At 46.7% G+C, this 21,906-nt stretch overlaps 1 protein-coding gene across 1 annotated transcript in view; it reads left to right on the forward strand.

Annotated features, from left to right (window-relative positions):
- LOC144766907 (arylsulfatase A-like) overlaps positions 1–21,906 on the forward strand; it is a 98,544-nt gene that overhangs the window by 9,341 nt on the left and 67,297 nt on the right. Inside the window, exons 2-4 of the mRNA XM_078650612.1 lie at positions 12,903–13,143; positions 20,384–20,602; positions 20,706–20,875. Coding sequence (XP_078506738.1) covers positions 12,903–13,143; positions 20,384–20,602; positions 20,706–20,875 — 630 coding nt within the window. The remainder of the gene's footprint in view (positions 1–12,902; positions 13,144–20,383; positions 20,603–20,705; positions 20,876–21,906) is intronic.

Genomic DNA, 21,906 nt, shown 5'->3' on the forward strand with positions numbered 1-21,906 from the left:
GGATCTGCCTTTGTTAGGAAGCCACATTGATCTGCCATGGTTAGGAAGCCGCATGGATCTGCCATGGTTAGGAATCCGCATGGATCTGCCTTTGATAAGATGAGTCATGGATCATGCCTTTGTTAGGAAGTCGCATGGATCTGCATTTGTTAGGAGGCTGCATGGATCTGCCACGGTTAGGAAGCCATATGGATCTGCCTTTGTTAGGAAGCCACATTGATCTGCCATGGTTAGGAAGCCGCATGGATCTGCCATTGTTAGGTAGCTACATACATCTGCCTTTGTTAGGAAGCTGAATACATCTGCTTTTGTTAGGAAGCCAGCCTAGAGATGACAGGTCAGGGAAGATGTGGTAGATGCAACCAGATTGTGAGGCCAGGCTAGCAGCAGCACTCAGAACAGATTTGAAGGGGACTAGATGAGTGTTAGGGATGCCGGGAAGAGTGTCTTTCCCATAATCAAGCCTGGAAAGGATCCACGCTTGGATGTCTCCTTTAAGGTCTTGCTCAGGAAGGAAGAGTTTAATCGCATAAAAGAGTTTTTACTGTAAGTGTTGCCCCTGAGTGATGTGGTGGTGTCCCTGAGTGATGTGGTGGTGTTCCTGAGTGATGTGATGGTGCCCCTGAGTGATTTGGTGGTGTTCCTGAGTGATGTGGTGGTGTTCCGGAGTGATGTGCTGGTGTTCCTGAGTGATGTGGTGGTGTCCCAGAGTGATGTGGTGGTGCCCCTGAGTGTTGTGGTGGTGTTCCTGAGTGATGTGGTGGTGTCCCTGAGTGATGTGGTGGTGTCCCTGAGTGATGTGGTGTTGTCACAGAGTGATGTGGTGGTGCCCCTGAGTGATGTGGTGGTGTCCCCGAGTGATGTGGTGGTGTCTCAGAGTGATGTGGTGGTGTCCCTGAGTGATGTGGTGGTGTTCCTGAGTAATGTGGTGGTGTCCCTGAGTGATGTGTTGGTGTTCCTGAGTGATGTGGCGGTGTTCCTGAGTGATGTGGGGGTGTCTGTGAGTGATGTGGTGGTGTCTGTGAGTGATGTGGTGGTGTCACTGAGTGATGTGGTGGTGTCCCAGAGTGATGTGGTGGTGCCCCTGAGTGATGTGGCAGTGTCCTCGAGTGATGTTGTGGTGTCCCTGAGTGATGTGGTGGTGTTCCAGGGTGATGTGGTGGTGTCCCTGAGTGATGTGGTGGTGCCCCTGAGTGATGTGGGGGTGTCCCCCAGTGATGTGGTGGTGTCCCAGAGTGATGTGGTGGTTCCCCTGAGTGATGTGGTGGTGTCCCTGAGTGATGTGATGATGTTCCTGAGTGATGTGGTGGTGCCCCTGAGTGATGTGATGGTGTCCCTGAGTGAGGTGGTGGTGTCCCTGAGTGATGTGGCGGTGCCCCTGAGTGATGTGGCGGTGTCCCTGAGTGATGTGGTGGTGTTCCTGAGTGATGTGGTGGTGCCCCTGAGTGATGTGGTGGTGTCCCTGAGTGATGTGGTGGTGTCCCTGAGTGATGTGGTGGTGCCCCTGAGCGATGTGGTGGTGTCCCTGAGTGATGTGGTGGTGTCCCTGAGTGATGTGGTGGTGTCCCTGAGTGATGTGGTGGTGCCCCTGAGTGATGTGATGGTGTCCCTGAGTGATGTGGTGGTGTTCCTGAGTGATGTGGTGGTGTGCCTGAGTGATGTGGTGTTGTCACAGAGTGATGTGGTGGTGCCCCTGAGTGATGTGGTGGTGTCCCCGAGTGATGTGGTGGTGTACCTGAGTAATGTGGTGGTGTCCCTGAGTGATGTGGTGGTGTCTGTGGGTGATGTGGTGGTGTCTGTGAGTGATGTTGTGGTGTCCCTGAGTGATGTGGTGGTAACCCTGAGTGATGTGGTGGTGTCCCTGAGTGATGTGGTGGTGTCCCTGAGTGATGTGGTGGTTGTTCCTGAGTGATGTGGTGGTGTCCCAGAGTGATGTGGTGGTGTCCCTGAGTGATGTGGTGGTGTCCCAGAGTGATGTGGTGGTGCCCCTGAGTGATGTTGCGGTGTCCCCGAGTGATGTGGTGGTGTCCCTGAGTGATGTGGTGGTGTCCCAGAGTGATATGGTGGGGCCCCTGACTGATGTGGCGGTGTCCCCGAGTGATGTGGTTGTGTCCCTGAGTGATGTGGTGGTGTCCCAGAGTGATGTGGTGGTGTTCCTGAGTGATGTGGTGGTGTCCCAGAGTGATGTGGTGGTGCCCCCGAGTGATGTGGTGGTGTCCCTGAGTGATGTGGTGGTGTTCCTGAATGATGTGGTGGTGTTCCTGAGTCAATCAATCAGTCAACAAATTTGTATAGCGCGCTACTCACCCGCTAGGGTCTCAAGGCGCTGGGAGGAGGGGGAGTGGCTACTGCTCGAACAGCCAGGTCTTGAGTTGTTTCTTGAAGGAGAGATGGTCCTGGGTCGGCCGTAGGTGGGTGGGGAGGGAGTTCCATGTCTTGGCCGCCAGGTAGGAGAAGGATCTTCCTCCGGCGGTGGTTTTGCGAATTTGTGGGACGTGGCGAGGGCGAGGCTGGCGGATCAGAGCTGGCGGGTGGGTGTGTAGAATGTGAGGCAGCTGTTGAGGTACTTGGCGCCCATGTCGTGGAGAGCCTTGTGTGTGTGGGTGAGGAGTCTGAACGTGATCCTCTTGCTGACGGGGAGCCAGTGCAGGTCTTTCAGATGGGCAGAGATGTTGCTGTGACGGGGGTTGTCCAGAATGAGTCGTGCAGAAGCGTTGTGTATGCGCTGGAGTCTTTTCTGGAGTTTGGCTGTGGTTCCGGCATAGAGGGTGTTCCCATAGTCCAGTTGGCTGGTGACGAGGGCCTGGGTGACCGTCTTCCTGGTTTCGGTGTGGATCCACCGGAAGATCTTTCGGAGCATGCGCAGGGTGTTGAAACAGAATGATGAGACGGCATTGACTTGCTTGGTCATCGTGAGGGAGGAGTCCAGGATGAAGCCCAGGTTGCGTGCATGGTCCGTTGGCTTGGGGGCGGTGCCCAGGGCAGGGGGCCACCAGGAGTCGTCGGAGGCAGAGAGGGATGGTCCCAGGATGAGGACTTCCGTCTTGTCTGAGTTCAGTTTCAGACGGCTGAGCCTCATCCATTCCGCGACGTCTTTCATTCCTTCCTGGAGGCTGGCTCTGGCTGGGTCATTGGAGAGGGAGAGGATCAGCTGGGTGTTGTCAGCGTAGGAGATGATGTTTAGGATGTGTTGGCGTGCGATGGCTGCAAGGGGGCTCATGTAGACGTTGAAGAGGGTGGGGCTGAGCGAGGATCCTTGCGGAACGCCGAAGATGACTTCGATGGCCGCGGATCAGAACGGGGGGAGGCGGACTCTCTGGGTTCTTCGGGCGAGGAACGAGATGATCCATTCCAAGGCCGTTCCTTGGATTCCGGTGTTGCTGAGGCGCTGTATCAGGGTGCGGTGGCATACGGTGTCGAAGGTTGCTGAGAGGTCCAGGAGGATGAGGGCAGCTGTTTCCCCATTGTCGAGCAGGGACCTGATGTCGTCGGTGGCTGCGATGAGGGCGGTCTCGGTGCTGTGGTTTGCTTGGAAACCGGACTGCGAGGGGTCGAGGGATCCGTTTTTCTCGAGGAAGGCGGAGAGTTGTTTGTTGACCGTCTTCTTGATGACTTTGGCAGGAAAAGGGAGGAGTGAGATGGGGCGGAAGTTCTTGAGGTCTGTGGGGTCCGCGGTGGGTTTCTTCAGGAGGGCGCTGAGCTTGGCGTGTTTTCAGCTCTCCGGGAAGGTGGCGGATGCAAAGGAGCTGTTAATGATGTCCCGGAGTTGGGGTGCGATGATGGAGTCGGCTTTGTTGAAGATGTGGTGTGGAAAGGGGTCAGTTGGGGAGCCAGAGTGGATGGTGTTCATCGTGCGGGTGGTGTCTTCGGTGCTGACCGGGGTCCAGGTGCAGATGGTGGTGGTGGGGAGTGCTGATTCGGTGGTTGGGTGCGTGGTCTGTGCGCCGAAGCTGTTGTGTATGTCAGCGATCTTGCAGTGAAAGAACGAGGCAAGTGAGTCGCAGAGGTCTTGCGAGGGTGTGATGTCGTTGTTGCAGGCGCTGGGGTTGGAGAGCTCTTTAATGATGCTGAAGAGTTCCTGAGTTCCTGAGTTCTGAGTGATGTGGTGGTGTCCCCGAGTGAGGTGGATGCCCTTGAGCGCCTGGGACCGAAGGATTCTGTAAGAGCTTCCGGTGCCTTTTTCAACAAGGTTTTTTGGCCTGTTTTCTTCAAGGTTTACCTCTTCCGCAGTTTCAGCCACTTGAATCGGTTGACTTGATTTATTGACACAGAAGTGTTTTTTTCTGATAGCAATCTGTATGTAGTGTAGAGTGGGGGAATTGGGTGATACACTTTAAGTGTCCCCTTTCATTTTTTTTTCCAAATAAAGTGGCGCTTTGTCCCAGTACTTTTTAGGTTGAGCCCAAAGTCAGTGCACAAGCGCTGCTCTGGGGTTGATCTGGGGTAGTTGAGTATGTGAGAGAAGCCACGCCCACTGCCACACCCATCTTTTTCATAGGCTTGTGTCTTTGTTCTTTACTAAATGCTGCCTTCCATTGGTTTATAGGTCTGTTAGTCCCTCCCTATGACGGCCATGTCGTCATTTACATCCTTCCATGGCTACTAGCCCCTGAGAAGTGTGGCTCAGGGGTTAGAGGCAGCAGACCTGGAAGCTGAGATCGGTCCTGGACCAGGGTTCAATTCCCCGCCTCGGCGGGTCTTGGGCTAAAAATTCCACGGACTCGATAATTCTAGCTCCGGTGCCTCCTCGACTCACGGGTTCACACTCTGCGACTCTGGGCAATAGCTTGCTTAATCTCCACAACGGCCCCTCGTGGCGGGATGCCTGACTTTCACCTTGTGGATACCCTGCTATCTCACAGGGGAAAACCAGGAAGGGTTCCCTAAGCAAGCGCCGGGACACCCACTGCGGGTAGCTGTGCGCTATATAAGCTCAACTACATTTACATTTACATTTACTTCCAGTACTATTCTCTACCCGTGCCTTCTTGCCCCTCCTGCAGTCCGTGCCTTCTCGCCCCTAACCAGCACCCCTGTTGTTCGTGACTTTACGCCCCCCAACCTGCCCATTTGTAAATGCGAGTCCTATTGCATTGCAAATGCTTGTTCTGGGAGGTGAGTGGGTTATAGAATGGGGAATATTGTACCAAATGGTGACATTTAAAACATACGGGCTAGTAGGTTTCACCACATACTTGTTGAGTTCACGCCCCTTTTTCAGAGAGGTTTGATTGATCAACCAAAATGAGTGGAAGGAGCGTATTCAGACGGGTCAGACGGGTGTAACCAGAGCCCCGCGGGAGTAAGTGGGCATCACCTGATCCCCCGGATATTGGGGAATCCCTATAGAGGTCTAAGGCTGGACACAGGCACCGGTCCAGAGTCGCCCCTAGCTCCCACCCCACCGGTGACAGGGAGTGGGGGCCCGTGGTTAGGGCTGCGGGCAGAGGGGAGGGTCGTCCGGGTGTTTAATGCCAAGAATGTGTAGGCAGCCAATGTCCTGTTTTTTAACATTGCAGAATTGAATGCAGCTGAGTTGACCCCACCCAACCCCCACCCCCATGCCCCCCCTCTCACCAACTGGCCTTTCCCTGGAAAACCTTTCCACCAATAGAACTGTGGAAACCTGTCAAATTGCTACACTGTTTGACATCTTTAGTTGAGCTATCGACCTTGGAAGGATAGAGGGCTGAGCGGGCCACTCTGGTACAGGGCTCTTCACCTGCGCAGCCGCAGAAGTATCTCGACCCACCGAGCTACCGGCCGAAGAGACGTGCACCAGCCGTGCCAATAGGTGCCACCTTGTGCCCTCCAGACCCCCGGCCCCACGTACAGCGAGGCCTCCATGTTTGTGTCCGCTCTCTGCAGCCACCCTTCCCTTGTGGGTGTGTGTGCACAGGGTGCAGTAGCACCGGGCAGGCCGGCTGCTGAGAAGGCTCGTGCATTCACACACTGCAAGTATCAGACGTGTGTTTGCAGTCCATGTTGGTTTGTGTGTGTAGGGGGCGGGGGTGGCAGAGAAAGGAGCTTGGAAAGACGCAGTTGTAAGCACACACCTTTAGGGTGTGTTTATCAAAAGAAGAAAGTGTTTGCTAAAGGGCGCGGTGTTCTTGGAAACGTAGGCAGGGAGGCGCTTTCTGTTACTCAAGAACGGTGGGATTTTTGTTTTATCCACATGGAGTTTATGCAGTTTGTCAAGTTAAAAATAACACCCACCGAGATACATTTTTCTCTAAAAGCATATTTGCGGGAGACCTCCCCCCCCCACACACACACACACAAAAAAGACTTAGAGCAGGACTTTCACAAACGTTCTCTAACTGGGGGGCATATTAGCAAGAACCTCGTTAAAATTATCGCTGTTTTAGCGACAGGAAACTGCCGCTAAAACGGCGATAATGGGCTTGCTAATGCATTATGTGAAGGACATCTAACCTGGGCTTCTATTGGAATTCTATAACGCATATTAGCAAGCCCATTATCGCCATTTTAGCGGCAGTTTCCTGACGCTAAAACAGCGATCCTTTTAACGAGGTTCTGAGCCAAGTATTGGCTTGCTAATATGCCCCAACAAGTTTTGTTTGTGCTGAAACCTGACTGCCTTTTCAAAGAGCCTTGGAGGGAAGTTTACTGACGTTCACCAACCCAGATGGAAACATCTCTAACAAGCATTGGCTGTGCCAATAGATCTCCCATGTGCGAGAGTTGGAGCTATTGGTGTTGTGAATGTTAATGTGTGTTATTTATGTGGTATGTAGTGTAGTGGATGTATGTATGTGGTACGGAGTAGTATTAGGCGAGTTGTATTGCAATTGTTAGTTGTTGAAATGTGTGGTGTGTAATGGAATTATGCAGATAGTAAATATGTTGCTTTTACTGTATTGGAATTGTGTAGTGAGATTGTGTGTTATGAACTGTGAATATGTGTAGTGGTTGTAGTTTAATTATGTGTTGTGTTTATTTTTGTGGTATTATTTGGTATTTTGTGGTGTATATAGAATGTATGTAGTGTTTTGTGTAATTATGGTGTTTATTTTATTTATGTGGTTTGTTCCAAAAATATTGTATTTTAGAATGTAAGTATAAGCATTTCTAATAGTGTGGTATGGAATTGTGTGGCATTTAGTGAAATGCTGCTGTTTAGAATTGTGTGATGACGAGGAGTGTATTTATGTGTAATGTTGCTGTGTGGTAGTTGATGGTGTTTTAGAATGTAGTGGGAAGAGTATAGTGTTGTATATTGTAGTTGTAATAGTATAGTGTTAGGATTATAATGTGGTGGTGCTGAGTAAGGCTGACGTGGTGCTTAGCAATGCTAAGGTGGTGGTGCTGAGTAATGCCGACGTGGTGGTGCTGATTAATGTTGACGTGGTGTTGAGTAATGCTGATGTGGTGCTAAATAATGCTGATGTGGTGGTGGTGCTGAGTAATGCTGACATGGTGCTGACTAATGCTGACGTGGTGGTGCTGCTGAGTATTACTGACTTGGTGCTGAGTAATGCTGACGTATGTGGTGTTGGTGCTGAGTAATGCTGACATGGTGCTGAATGATGCTGACGTGGTGCTGAGCAATGCTGAGGTGGTGGTGGTGCTGAGAAATGCTGAGGTGGTGGTGCTGAGCAATGCTGACATCGTGGTGGTGCTGAGTAATGCTGATGTTGTGCTGAGCAATGCTGAGGTGGTGGTGCTAAGTAATGCTGATGTGGTGATGGTGCTGAGCAATGCTGAGGTGGTGGTGGTACAGAGCAATGCTGAGGTGCTGGTGCTGAGCAATGCTGAGTTGATGGTGCTGAGTAATGCTGATGTGGTGCTGAGCAATGCTGAGGTGGTAGTGCCGAGTAATGCTAACGATGTGCTGAGTAATGCTGATGTGGTGCTGAGTAATGGTGACCTGGTAGTAGTACTGAATAATGCTGACGTGGTGGTGGTGCTGAGTAATAATAATAATAATAATAATCCACATTTGTATAGCGCACAATCACCCGTTAGGGTCTCTAGGCGCTGGGGGCCGTCGGGAAGATTAAGCAAGCTATTGCCCAGAGTCGCATGGTGCTGGGCTAACCTGCCACCGGACCCGGGGATCGAACCCTGATCCCCAGATTCCAGCGTCAGTCGCCCTGGCCGCGGCGCCACACCTCTCCCCTAAGTAATACCGATGTGGTGATGGTGCTGAGTAATGCTGACGTGGTGCTGAGTAATGCTGATGTGGTGGTGGTGCTGAGTAATGCTGACGTGATGGTGGTGCTGAGCGATGCAGCGGTGGTGGTGCTGAGTAATGCTGAAGTGGTGCTGAGCAATGCTGTTGTGGTGGTGCCGAGTATTGCTGATTTGGTGCTGAACAATGCTGAGGTGGTGGTGGTGCTGAGCAATGCTGAGGTGGTGGTGCTGAGTAATGCTGATGTGGTGCTGAGTAATGCTGACATGGTAGTGGTGCCGAGTAATGCTGACATGGTGGTGGTGCTGAGTAATTCTGACGTGGTGGTGGTGCTGAGTAATGCCGGCGTGGTGGTGGTGCTGAGTAATTCTGACGTGGTGCTGAGTAATGCTGACGTGATGGTGGTGCTGAGTATTGCTGACTTGGTGGTGGTGTTGAGTAATGCTGATGTGGTGGTGCTGAGTAATGCTGAGTTGGTGATGGTGCTGAGCAATGCTGAGGTGGTGGTGCTGAGTAATGCTGATGTGGTGCAGAGTAATGCTGACGTGGTAGTGGTGCTGAGTAATTCTGATGTGGTGCTGAGTAATGCTGACGTGGTGGTGGTGCTGAGTAATGCTGAATTGGTGGAGGTGTTGAGTAATGCTGACGTGGTGCTGAGCAATGCTGAGGTGGTGATGGTGCTGAGTAATGCCGGCGTGGTGGTGGTGCTGAGTAATTCTGACGTGGTGCTGAGTAATGCTGACGTGGTGGTGGTGCTGAGTAATGCTGAATTGGTGGTGGTGTTGAGTAATGCTGACGTGGTGCTGAGCAATGCTGAGGTGGTGCTAAGCAATGCTGAGGTAGTGGTGCTGAGTAATGCTGATGTGGTGCAGAGCAATGCTGAGGTGGTGCTGGTGCTGAGCAATGCTGAGGTGGTGGTGCTGAGTAATGCTGATGTGGTGCTGAGTAATGCTGACGTGGTGGTGGTGCTGAGTAATGCTGACATGGTGGTGGTGCTGAGTAATTCTGACGTAATGCTGAGTAATGCTGATGTGGTGGTGGTGCTGAGTAATGCCGACATGGAGGTGGTGCTGAGTAATTCTGACGTGGTGCTGAGTAATGCTGACGTGGTGGTGGTGCTGTGTAATGTTGACGTGATGGTGGTGCTGAGCAATGCTGACTTGGTGGTGGTGTTGAGTAATGCTGATGTGGTGGTGCTGAGTAATGCTGCTGTGGTGGTGGTGTTGAGTAATGCTGACGTGGTGGTGCTGAGTAATGCTGATGTGGCACTTGTGCTGAATAATGCTGACGTGGTAATGAGTAATGCTGAGGTGGTGCTGAGCAATGCTGAGGCGGTGCTGAGCAATGCTGAGGTGGGAGTGCTGAGTAATGCTGACGTGGTGCTGAGTAATGCTGACGTGGTGCTGAGCAATGCTGAGGGAGTGGTGCTGAGTAATGCTGAGGTGGTGCTGAATAATGCTGAGGTGGTGGTGCTGAGCTGGTTCTTCGTGGTGTTGGCTTGATATGCTTTAGAAGTGCGTGGTTGTTGCTGAGGTGGTGCTTGTGGAGCGCGCCTCTAACAATCTTTAAAACGCCGGATCACTCCTAACTGGCAAGGGTTATTATTTTTTAAAGTGGGGGTATTTAGGTAGCATTTATAACTGTTTACTTTGCATTACATAAACCAGCTAAGCTGGGCTGGGGAAAGGTCAGATTGCACCCGCTCTGTAACCCTGTACCAACAGTGTTTATGTATGTCTGTAAGAAGCTGGGAGCGACCGTTGGGGGGAGAAATGTGAGGTATTTTGCAGATTGCATCTTATTAAGGCTCCAGAGTGGTTAGATGGGCTGGGGAGAGGTCACCTTGCAGCCATGATGTAACCCTGTAACACCGTTTTTTAGGTCTTCCCTGGGCGGTGCATGCTCTGCGAGACATGCTTTGTTCAGGTAGGGCCTTGATGCTCCGCCCATAGTTTTCATTGGCTAGTGTCGTTGGCATTGCAAACTCTGGCTGTTCATTGGTCAATAGGGTTAGTCTCGCATTTGCCAGAGTTTAAGCTATTGGCATTGTAAATGGCAATGCCTTTTATGTATCTGTTTTAAAAAAAAAACACATAAATAAAAGGCTTGTCATTTACAATGCCAAAAGCTCAAACTCTAGTACATGCGAGACCTATTGCATTGCAAATGCTTGTTTAACCAAGGTTCCACCTTCATTTCACTGTTCTCAGGATATTGCATTCCCAGAATTTCTTCCTGAGCCCTCCTCTGTAGAGGAGGAGATGCCTCGCAGTCAGGACTTGCTTAGAGCTTCTTCTGCGTAATTTGATCAGAACGGCTTCGTTACGCAAAGTGGATGCGTTATTGATCACTCTTAGCAGGCAGATTTAGGGCTCTCGACTCTATTCAGTTATTTTATTTATGCATTTATTTAAAAGGTTTTATATAGCGCTGGCTGGCCCCTAGGGAATCAGAGCGCTTTACAAGGTAACATCAAGATGAGCATTATATTACAATCCAGCTGGATTGAGTGCACTGCTATCATGTGTCGTGACTTCGCCCAGTCTCCAGTTCCTTGAGTTCTTGGGGGTGGATCCACTAGAGGGTTGTCAGCCTCTGGGGCGTCCTTCAGGAAAGAGCTGGATCTTCATTCTATTCTCATGGGGTGGAATATTCTAATAGCCTTATAGCCCGCCGCGGAGGGTCGCGGCCATTAAAGGCCCACTCTCCTGTTATACCACCTTCAGCGCGTTCCTACAGCACAGGAGTGTGCCTTTAACGGTGGGTACTCTACTGTCCTAGCCTATAAGGCTGTAGAAGGTCAAAGGACACACACATTTGGGTAGGAGTTGAAAATGACTCTCTTTTTGAAAATAAATCAAATAAGGGAAGCCGGTCTTGGAGAGGATGTTAGGTCATAATCACTCATTTTTGTTTTGCACAGAGTTTATGCAATATAGTGGTAGAAGTTTGTAGGCGTTCACGCGCTCTTGAGCGGATGGTTGTAGTAAACAAGTGTACTCTATGACATTAATACAGGGACCGGGCAAGTGCTAGAACTGTTGGCCAATAAGATTCAACGCGATCTTCGTGGTGTATTGACCGGCTGGTCAGAGCTGCTGTTTGTGGGCAGAGCAGGCACTTTATTATTTTTATGTGTCCCAGTTTTGAGATAAAATCTTGTCAGGGAGTCCAGGGTGGTCTGCACTAAGAAAGACATACTGCTGACCGTTCGTAAGGTGGAATGATTAATGATTGCTCTAATCTTTTAAGTCAACTCCTTAATTGGACATATTGGTTAATTTTCATCCGGGGAATTTGCAACCTTTTTTACACAGATAATTTTTAACATTCTCCTACGTTTTTGGGCCTGACACATAAGGCTAACTTATACTTTTGAGTAATTTAAACTTTTGAGTGTGTTTTCACATTTATTCTTGTTCAGAAAATCAGAGTAGCAATGACTAAACTCCGGCATGACACATACCAACCAGTGGTACTGCAACATCCGCCCATACAAAATATTAGCAATAGGGAATTAAAAGAAAATACATAGAAAAAGATAGTAAGTTAAATTATTTAACATAGTTAAAAAAATTTAGATACATTTAATTTATTATATTTATAAATATATAATATATATTTGTATATATATTATATATATAAAAATAGCACTAAGTGATTGCTTAATTTTAACATTGTTGAATATCTAGCTTGAATTTAAAAATATTGTAAAACTATTTTCTGATTAAATTATAATTGCATTACTTTTAATTAATTGTGTATATCAATTGGAATAATTATTCATGCATAAAATGTTTTCTGTTTAGATGGAAATGATTTTTTTAAATATAACTTCAGAAAAGTATTTTACATAAATTTAATACATATCTATTAAATACAGATGTTTTTCAAATTTATATTGATAGTGCTTAGCATTTTTATTTTGTTGTACAATTTGTACAACCATATACAATTAATGTACTTTCAAATGTGTTATAAAACTATTTTTTAATATTTATTTTGGAGTTAAATAATTGTTTTACATTTTCTCTATACTTTACCATAGGGAGACGCTTAAGTAATTTACACATGTAATTTACTCTTACACTTTTGAGTAGCTTCAGACTTGTATTTTGTGAATAGCCAAAAGTTATAAACGAACTCAAAAGTGTAAAAGTATTTTACACATGTAAATTACTCAAAGCTGTAAGTTACCTTTGTGGATTGCCCTTGCAGTTTGTCAATGAACCCAAGGCCCTTCAGTCTGGTGGAGACTTGTAAATTACACTGTTGGAGTAAATTTAAACATGTTGGGCCCGATTCACAAAAGTAATCTGAGACAAAATCCTAACTTTACGACTTTTGGGATTCATAATAACTTTACTACTACTACTAAATGCCTTTTCTGAATACCAAAAGTCGTAAAGTTAGGATTTTGTCTGATTACTTTTGTGAATCGGTCCCTTTGTGAGTAGCCAAAAAATAGTTACTTTACTAAAAAGTGTAAATTACTTAAAAGTGAAAGTTACGTTTGTGAACCAGGACCTAATTGTTCATTTAATAAAATGGGGTAGAGGACATGCGTCATGTGAGTAGGGTTCTGTGCAGTTTATTGAGTAGCAAAGATTGCTTAACTGTTGTGAATATGAATTTGAGATTATTTGAAGGCAACTGTGAAATGACACTTGTGAAATAACATGTGAAGAGACCAAGCAAATAATGTACCCACAATTCAGGGGTAATGATGTCTCTCTTCTCCTTGCAGGGCAGCGCTGCTCACTGGCCGCTATCAGACCCGCTCCGGGGTCTATCCGAGTGTGTTTGACCCGGGATCCATCGGTGGCCTCCCGCTCAAGGAGATCACCATCGCGGAACTTCTGAAGACACGTGGGTATGCCACCGCCATGGTAGGGAAGTGGCACCTTGGCCTCGGTGCCAACGGGACCTTCTTGCCCATCCACCAAGGCTTCGACCAGTTCCTGGGAGTCCCGTACTCCCATGACCAGGTAGGCAGGAAATTCATATCAGAAGGTTCTGGGGAATGGGGGGGAGAGAGGGATGGAGGAAGAAACAGAAAAACAAGAAACACCTGCATCACACTTTACACACCAGGGCCAGATTTATCAAGATTTGACGCAGCCCAATGCAGCAAGGGAACATGTTGCACTGCGTCAAATGGAGCGGGCAGGAATTCGCCATTTTTACTGACCTATGACACATTCCCGTTTCCTCTCTGCACTGTGGCACTGGTAGCTGCCACGCACTAATGCCCACAGTGCTCAGTGCTGACCCCATTGGCTAGTTTACTTCATGTTATACAGACAGTAGTTAGGTGATAACAGTACCCTGTGCAGACCCCATTGGCTGGTTTATTTCATGTAATACAGACATGGTTGGGTGATAACAGTGCTCTGTGCTGACCCCATTGGCTGGTTTATTTCATGTAATACAGACATGGTTGGGTGATAACAGTGCTCTGTGCAGACCCCATTGGCTGGTTTATTTCATGTAATACAGACATGGTTGGGTGATAACAGTGCTCTGTGCTGACCCCATTGGCTGGTTTATTTCATGTAATACAGACATGGTTGGGTGATAACAGTGCTCTGTGCTGACCCCATTGGCTGGTTTATTTCATGTAATACAGACATGGTTGGGTGATAACAGTGCTCTGTGCTGACCCCATTGGCTGGTTTGCTTCATGCTCTACAGAGAGAGGTTGGGTGATAATAGTGCTCGGTGCAGACTTCATTGATGGGTTTACGTCATCTTCTAAAGTTTGTGGATGGGTATTATCAGTGGTTGGCTAGATTGCTTCATGTTCTACAGACAGGTGTTGGGTGATAAAAGTGCTCTGTGCAGTCCAAATATGTGGGTTTACATCATGTTCTAAAGATAGGGGTTGGATGATAACAGTGCTCTATGAATACCCCATTAGCTAGCTTATTTCATGTTCTAAAGTCAAAGGTTGGGTGGTAACAATGCTCTGTGCAGACCCCAATTTCTGGTTTACTTCATGTTCTACAGACAGGTGTTGGGTGATAACAGTGCTCTGTGGAGACCCCATTGGCTTGTTCATTTCATGTTCTATAGACAGGGGTTGGGTGTTAACAATGCTCTCTCCAGACCCCATTGGCTGGTTCATTTCATGTTCTACAGATTTGGTTTGGGTGAAAGCGGTTCTCTGTGCGGACCCCAGTGGCTGGTTTATTTCATGTCTTGCCGACAAGGGATGATTAATAATTGTGTTCTTTGCAGATCCCATTGGCTGGTTTCTTTCATTTTCTACAGTCAGGGGTTGGGTGATAACAGTTCTCTGTGCAGACCCCATTGGCTGGTTCACTTCATGTTCTATAGACAGGGGTTGGGTGTGAACAATGCTCTCTCCATGCCCCATTGGCTGGATTATTTCATGTAATACAGACAAGGGGTGGGTGATAACAGTGCTCCATGCAGACTCTATTGGCTGCTTTATTTCATGTTCTTCAGATTGGAGTTGGGTAAAAACAGTTCTCTGTGTGGACCCCATTGGCTGGTTTAGTTCAAGTCTTACATACAAGGGTTGGATGATAACAATGCTCTATGCCGACCCCATTGGATGATTTACTTCATGGTCTACAGACAGGTGTCGGGTGTGAACAATGCTCTGTGCAGACCCCCTTGGCTGGTTTATTTCATATAATACAGACAAGAACTATTTGATAACAGTGTTCTGCGCAGATCCCATTTATTCTTCAGACATAGATTGGGTGGTAACAGTGCTCTGCGCAGACCCAATTTGCTGCTGGGTGATAACAGAGCTCTATGAAGACCGTATCCCCTTGCATGCTTCGGATGCCCCACCCCAGGCTGTCCGACGTCATGGTGGGCGTGTGAGGAGGACGGCCAGGGGCCGTCCGAATCCCACCCACTATTCAAATCACCCGCACAGCGTGAAATTGTGCGCCGCATGCAAGGGGCTATTGGCTAGTTTATTTCATGTTCTAAAGACAAGTGGAGTGGAGAAGTGTGGCTCAATGGTTAGAGCGGCAGACCCTGATGCAGTAGTCTGGCCTGGACCAGGGTTCAATTCCCACCTCGGCGGGTCTTGGGCTCAATTTCCCCGGACCTGATCATTCTCGCCTCGGTGCCTATTCTAATCATGGAGTCCCACTCTGCAACTCTGGGCAATAGCTTGCTTAATCTCCACAACGGCCCCAACAGTGCTGGGATGCCTGGCTTTACCTTGGGGGTGCCCAGGAGTGGGCACTTCACAGGGAAAGGCCAGGAAGGGTTCCACAGCAGTATGTGTACAGCGCCTTGAGACCCCTTTGGGGGTGATATGTGCGCTATATAAGCACTACATTTACATTTTACATTTACATTTACAAGGGGCTCTGAGCAGATCCCATTGGCTGTTTTTTGCATGTTCTACAAACAGGGGTTGGGCGATAACAGTTTTCTGTGAAGACCACATTGACTGGTTTGCTTCATGTTCTATACACAAGGGTTGGGTGAAAACAATGCTATGTGCAGACCCCATTGGCCACAGAAAAGGGTTGGATAATAACAGTGTTCTGTGTGGAACCCATTGGCTGTTTTACTTCATATTCTACAGACAGGGGTTGGGTGAAAGCAGTGCTCTGTGCGTACCCCATTGAATGGTTTACTTCATGTCCCTGAGACAAGAGTTGGGTGATAACATAGCTCTGTGCAGACTCTGTTAGCTGATTTACTCAATGTTCTACAGAGAAGAGTTATTGGATAGCAGTGCTCTGTGCAGACCCCCCTTTGTTCCACAGACAATGGTTGGGTGGTATAAGTTCTCTTTTCAGACCCAATTTGCTGGTTAACGTCATGTTCTAAAGATAGGGGTTGGGCAATAACAGTGTTCTATGAAGACCCCAAGGGCTGGATCATTTCATACTATACCTTCAGGGGTTGGATGGTAACAGGCTCTGGTAAGACCCCATTGGCTTGTTTACTTCTTGTTCTACAGACAGGTGTTGGGTGATAACAGTGCTCTGCACAGACCCGATTTGCTGGTTTACATCATGTTCTAAAGATAGGGGTTGGGTGCTAACAGTGTTCTATGAAGCCCCATTGGCGAGTTTATTTAATGTTCTACAGACAACGGGTAGGTGGTAACAGGGTTTTGTGCAGACACCATTGGCTGGTTTAGTTCAAGTCTTACAGACAAGGGTTGGATAATAACAATATTCTGTGCAGACCCCATTGCCTGATTTACTTCCGGTTCTACAGGGGGGGGGGGGGTGAAAACAGTGCTCTGTGCAGACCCCATTGGCTGAAATATTTCATCTAATACAGACCAGAATTATTTGATAACAGTGCTCTGTGCAGACCCCATTTATTCTTTAGACAGGGATTGGATGGTAACCGTTCTCTAGGCAGACCCATTTTATTCTTTACACAGGGATTGGGTGGTAACAGGGCTTTGTGCAGACCCCATTGGCTGGTTCACTTCATGTTCTACAGACAGGTGTTGGGTGGTGACAGTGCTCTGTGCTGATCCCATTGGCTGGTTCATTTCATGGTCTACAGACAGGGGTTGGGTGGTGACAGTGCTCTGTGCAGATCCCATTGGCTGGTTCATTTCATGGTCTACAGACAGGGGTTGGGTGGTGACAGTGCTCTGTGCAGATCCCATTGGCTGGTTCATTTCATGTTCTACAGAGAGGGGTTGGACAGTGCCTAATCCTTAAAGAATGGATGCCAGTGCCTAAAGCACTGCTCAGCTCTCAGCTATTAAATGTCATGCGCCGAAAACCAATGCTGCATAGACTCAAATCCACCTCATGCCACTTGCATCTAAAAGATACTCTTGCCAGTTCTTACTTACTTCCTTCGTGATGGTTTTTCCATCACTCTCTTCCTCTGTCCTTCTCCTTTGTGTGTTTTTCCTTCTTTTGCTCTTAGGAAATGTCTGATGTTTCCCAAGAATTTGTGACCGTGCTCCCCCACTGGCAGCCTCCGGCTCAAAATAAGCAGTGGCAGTGGGTAATAACAGAGCTATGTGGAGACCCCATCAGCTGGTGTCTGATCCTTGGAGTTCAATCACTGATCACACAGCAGCTACTTCCCTTTGCGACTGAGCATGGTGCTGATCCAATGAACCTCATAGTATGAGTGACCATCGAGGCATGTTGAGTGCAGGGCTGGTCCATGACCTGAGCAGCAGACGCTGACAGGAAGATAACAGTCTCAACATTTCTCTCATTGGAGCAGATGATCTTTCGGCCTGCCCACATTCAGTTTTGGTTGGCTGTGGTGAAAGGCGGGATTTTAGTTCCCACTTCCTGCTACGCTCACCCCTCCTTCATTGGATCTACATGTTCTTTGAGGATATTCTTATTCAAACAAGCAAATATATTGATCTTTAAACGCGCCCACATAACCACGTTAATGGGGTTTGAACACGTACTAATATCCTTGTGAAGACCGACACCATAATTGTCATTAGTGGTCGAATACAGTCAAAGGCACATGGTTAAAAGTTTATTTTTATAAGTAATATACAGAAATATCATAATCAGTTTTTATATGAAGTGCCGCACATATCCTAGGGGTACGAAAATATGGATAATGCTCATAATGTGTCAGAAAACACCATATATCATGGGTACGGAAAGATCATTTAAACTGCAGGTCACCCATCTCTCAGTGCCAAAAATTATAGGCAATAACAATACAAAGAGAAATCAACAGATGGTATCAAATCATGTGATCAACTGGAACGCAGAGTTTATATAGTTACTTATATGTTGTCAAACTAGCTGTTAGATAACATCTTCCATGGAATAGCAGGTAATGTTAATGCCTGAACAGGGATGGTGTGTGATGATACCAAGAGGTGATTGTGATCACTGCATGTGTATGGTGTGTGATGATACCAAGAGGTGATTGTGATCACTGCATGTGTATGGTGTGTGATGATACCAAGAGGTGATTGTGATCACTGCATGTGTATGGTGTGTGATGATACCAAGAGGTGATTGTGATCACTGCATGTGTATGGTGTGTGATAATACCAAGAGGTGAATGTGATCACTGCATGTGTATGGTGTGTGATGATACCAAGAGGTGATTGTGATCACTGCATGTGTATGGTGTGTGATGATACCAAGAGGTGATTGTGATCACTGCATGTGTATGGTGTGTGATGATACCAAGAGGTGATTGTGATCACTGCATGTGTATGGTGTGTGATGATACCAAGAGGTGATTGTGATCACTGCATGTGTATGGTGTGTGATGATACCAAGAGGTGATTGTGATCACTGCATGTGTATGGTGTGTGATGATACCAAGAGGTGATTGTGATCACTGCATGTGTATGGTGTGTGATAATACCAAGAGGTGAATGTGATCACTGCATGTGTATGGTGTGTGATAATACCAAGAGGTGAATGTGATCACTGCATGTGTATGGTGTGTGATGATACCAAGAGGTGATTGTGATCACTGCATATGTATGGTGTGTGATGATATCAAGAGGTGATTGTGATCACTGCATGTGTATGGTGTGTGATGATACCAAGAGGTGATTGTGATCACTGCATATGTATGGTGTGTGATGATATCAAGAGGTGAATGTGATCACTGCATGTGCATGGTGTGTGATGGTGCCCACAGAGGTGGTGTAGCACCATTGTCTCTACAAAGATTATGTCTCCAGCCTTGATGAAATTACCCGCAGAAGTAGAGTGTGAAGATAATGATACTTAAATCCCCACAGAGTTAGTGTGTGGTTATAGTGATGTTCAAGTCCTCTCAGAAATGGTGGTTCATGTGGTTATTTGATGTTCAAGTCCCCACAGATATAAGGACAAAGCAAAGGCATAGTAAATCTGGGTCCATAGCTTATGTAAGTTCATAGTTATCTCAAGTCCCCACAGAGACAGTGTGTGATTATAGTGATGTTCAATTCCTCGCAGAGACAGTGTGTGATTATAGTGATGTTCAAGTCCTCACAGAGATAGTGTGTGATTATAGTGATGTTCAAGTACTCACAGAGATAGTGTGTGAATATGGTAATGGTCAAGTCCTCGCAGAGATAGTGTGTTATTATAGTGATGTTCAAGTCCTCGCGGAAATAGTGTGTGATTATAGTGATGTTCAAGTCCTCGCAGAGATAGTGTGTGATTATTTGATGTTCAAGTCCCCACAGATATAAGGACAAAGCAAAGACATAGTAAATCTGGGTCCATAGCTTTTGTGAGTTCATACTTATCTCAAGTCCCCACAAAGATAGTGTCCAGTTAGTGATGTTCATGTCCCCACGGAGACAGTGTGTGATTATATTGTTGTTCAAGTCCCCACAAAGACGGTGTGTGCTTACAGTAATTCTCAAGCATCCACTGAGATAATATATGATTATTGTAAATTTTAAGTCCCCATAGAGATAATGTGTAACAAAAATTGTGTTCACATTTCGACTGAAATAATGTGCAAAGACAATGTTCATCTCCACACACAAATACTGTGCTAAGATCATCTTGTTCAAATACTGCCTGAATGAGTGATAATACACAATGTTCAAGTCTCCAAACAGTTGAAATCTGAGGCTAAGGATGTTAGATAGATTATGTGTGATTATAGGAATGTTCGAGTCCCCATAAAGACAGTGTGCGGTTACAGTAATGCTCAAGTCCCCACAGAAACAGTGTGCAATTATAGTGATGTTCAAGTCTCCACATAGTATGTGATTATAGTGATTGTCAAGCACCCACAGAGGATAATGTGTGGTTAACTTGATTTTTAAATTTCCATCAAGAAAGTGTGTGAAGAAATTGAGTTCAAGTCCCACCTCAAATAATGTAAGAACACAATGTTCAAGTGTCCAAACAGAAAAAATGTGAGTCTCGAGTTGTTCAAGACCACACATAAATTATGTGTGATTACAGGAGTGTTCAATTCCCCATAGAGATAGTGTTTGATTATAGTGGGGACCTTGGTTCAAGTCCCCTCAATGCACTCAAGTAAGTCCCCAGAGCATGACTGTGTGTTCACCCAAGTCCCCTCAAGGATAGTAACACAAACCCACACATGCAGTCTGTGCATGCATTTGTCCTTGCTGCAGGCAATGGATTTGGCAGTTTCTGGGAAGTCAACGATAAACAAACTGCCTACTAGACAATAAAAGAGGCCCCAAACAGCCCACACATTGACTTCAATCTCAGTCTGTACACGTGTGTAATGTGCGTTCTGGCATCTTCTTGAATCTCATCTCTCTGTGTTCTGTCCAAGGGCCCCTGCCAGAACCTCACGTGCTTCCCACCAGACACCAAATGCTTTGGGACCTGTGACCAGGATGTAGTCCTTCTGCCCGTCTTCCAGAACGACAAGGTTATCCAACAGCCGGTGGACTTCACCACACTGGTGCCACGCTACAACGCCTTCTCCAAGCAGTTCATCGTGGACGCCGTCCAGCAGCAGAAGCCTTTCTTCCTCTACTACGCGTCTCATGTGGGTCTTGTGAAGCATCAATATGGCTGATCTGGTCTTTGGAACTATTGACTGGTGTAAGGTACACCTGGTAATCTTATCATTTATCTCTTTCTCCACCCAGCACACCCACTATCCCCAGTTTGCCAGCAAAGAGTACACCGGGCAGTCTCTGCGCGGCCCCTTTGGTGATGCCCTGATGGAGCTTGATGGCTCTGTGGGTGGATTAGTGGCGACCATCCAGCAACTTGGAGTGGAAAACAACACTCTTGTGTTCTTCACATCTGACAATGGGTGAGTCTGGTGTCTGTGGAAAAGCAGTTCACCTTTTGTTCTTCCCTTTTAGTACTGCTCCTGCTTGAACCAACAAAAACTATTTTTGTAATGAGTATAGAGAAGCATTATAACATAGAGGAAGATTAGTCCACCCTAGAGATGAATCAGAAATAACTTTAAATACTGAAAAGATGCGAGAAAAAGAGCAATTTTAGGCTGTTTTTAAATGTGTTTATTAAGAATATGTATTTGTAAAATGATCAATTTAGATGCTAATGGTATGATGACATTTTAGTTCCATTTAATTGTGTTATATTTATTTGTGCCATGTTTGTGCACCTTTTTAGGCCTCCATCAAACAATCTGCTAAACTAGAACTTTGAAAAATTAACAACAGATAAAATTAGAATCTTTATCACAAAACTTTGTGTGAAGTACAGTGGAAAATAGATATAAAACATATTTTTTGACAAAGGTAGGAATGCTAATAAAACAGTTGAATAGTGGTGGCGTTCTTGTGTCTGGTCATTTCTAACCCTGAACTGTACATTACAGATGTTTACAACATGTAGCTACTAAGACACAAAATCAACATCTTTCAGCCTAAATGGGATTTTCTTCTGTGTAAGGTCTTCATCAGGACATAAATGTGCATTCCAATAATGTAGATCATAGGTGTTTGATGGCAAATATCAGAGACAGAAATCTAAAGGCGAACTAAAAGAACTACATTTTAAAACTCCAGTAAATTTCATAGAATTACAATAAAACACATGGTTAGGTCATATGTAATGAAGCAATATTGTGGGTGGTGTAAGAAGGGAGCAGGGAAAGGAAAAAGAAACGTAGCAGAATGCAGAGACTGCTCTGGTCGCAGCTTCGGAAGAGCTTTGATATCTAATGGATAAAGGAGGGGAGGCCACCCTGATCCTGTTGCATCTGTTGACTGCATCTGTCGGCGGCTTTCGATACAGTCAGTCACAACATTTTAACTGACCGACTCTTTGAGCTTGGAATAAAAGGCAGAGCTGGGATCCTTCTCCTTGGAT

The sequence above is a fragment of the Lissotriton helveticus genome, chromosome 1_1 (genome assembly GCF_964261635.1).
Source record: "Lissotriton helveticus chromosome 1_1, aLisHel1.1, whole genome shotgun sequence".
NCBI classification, from domain to species: Eukaryota; Metazoa; Chordata; class Amphibia; order Caudata; family Salamandridae; genus Lissotriton; species Lissotriton helveticus.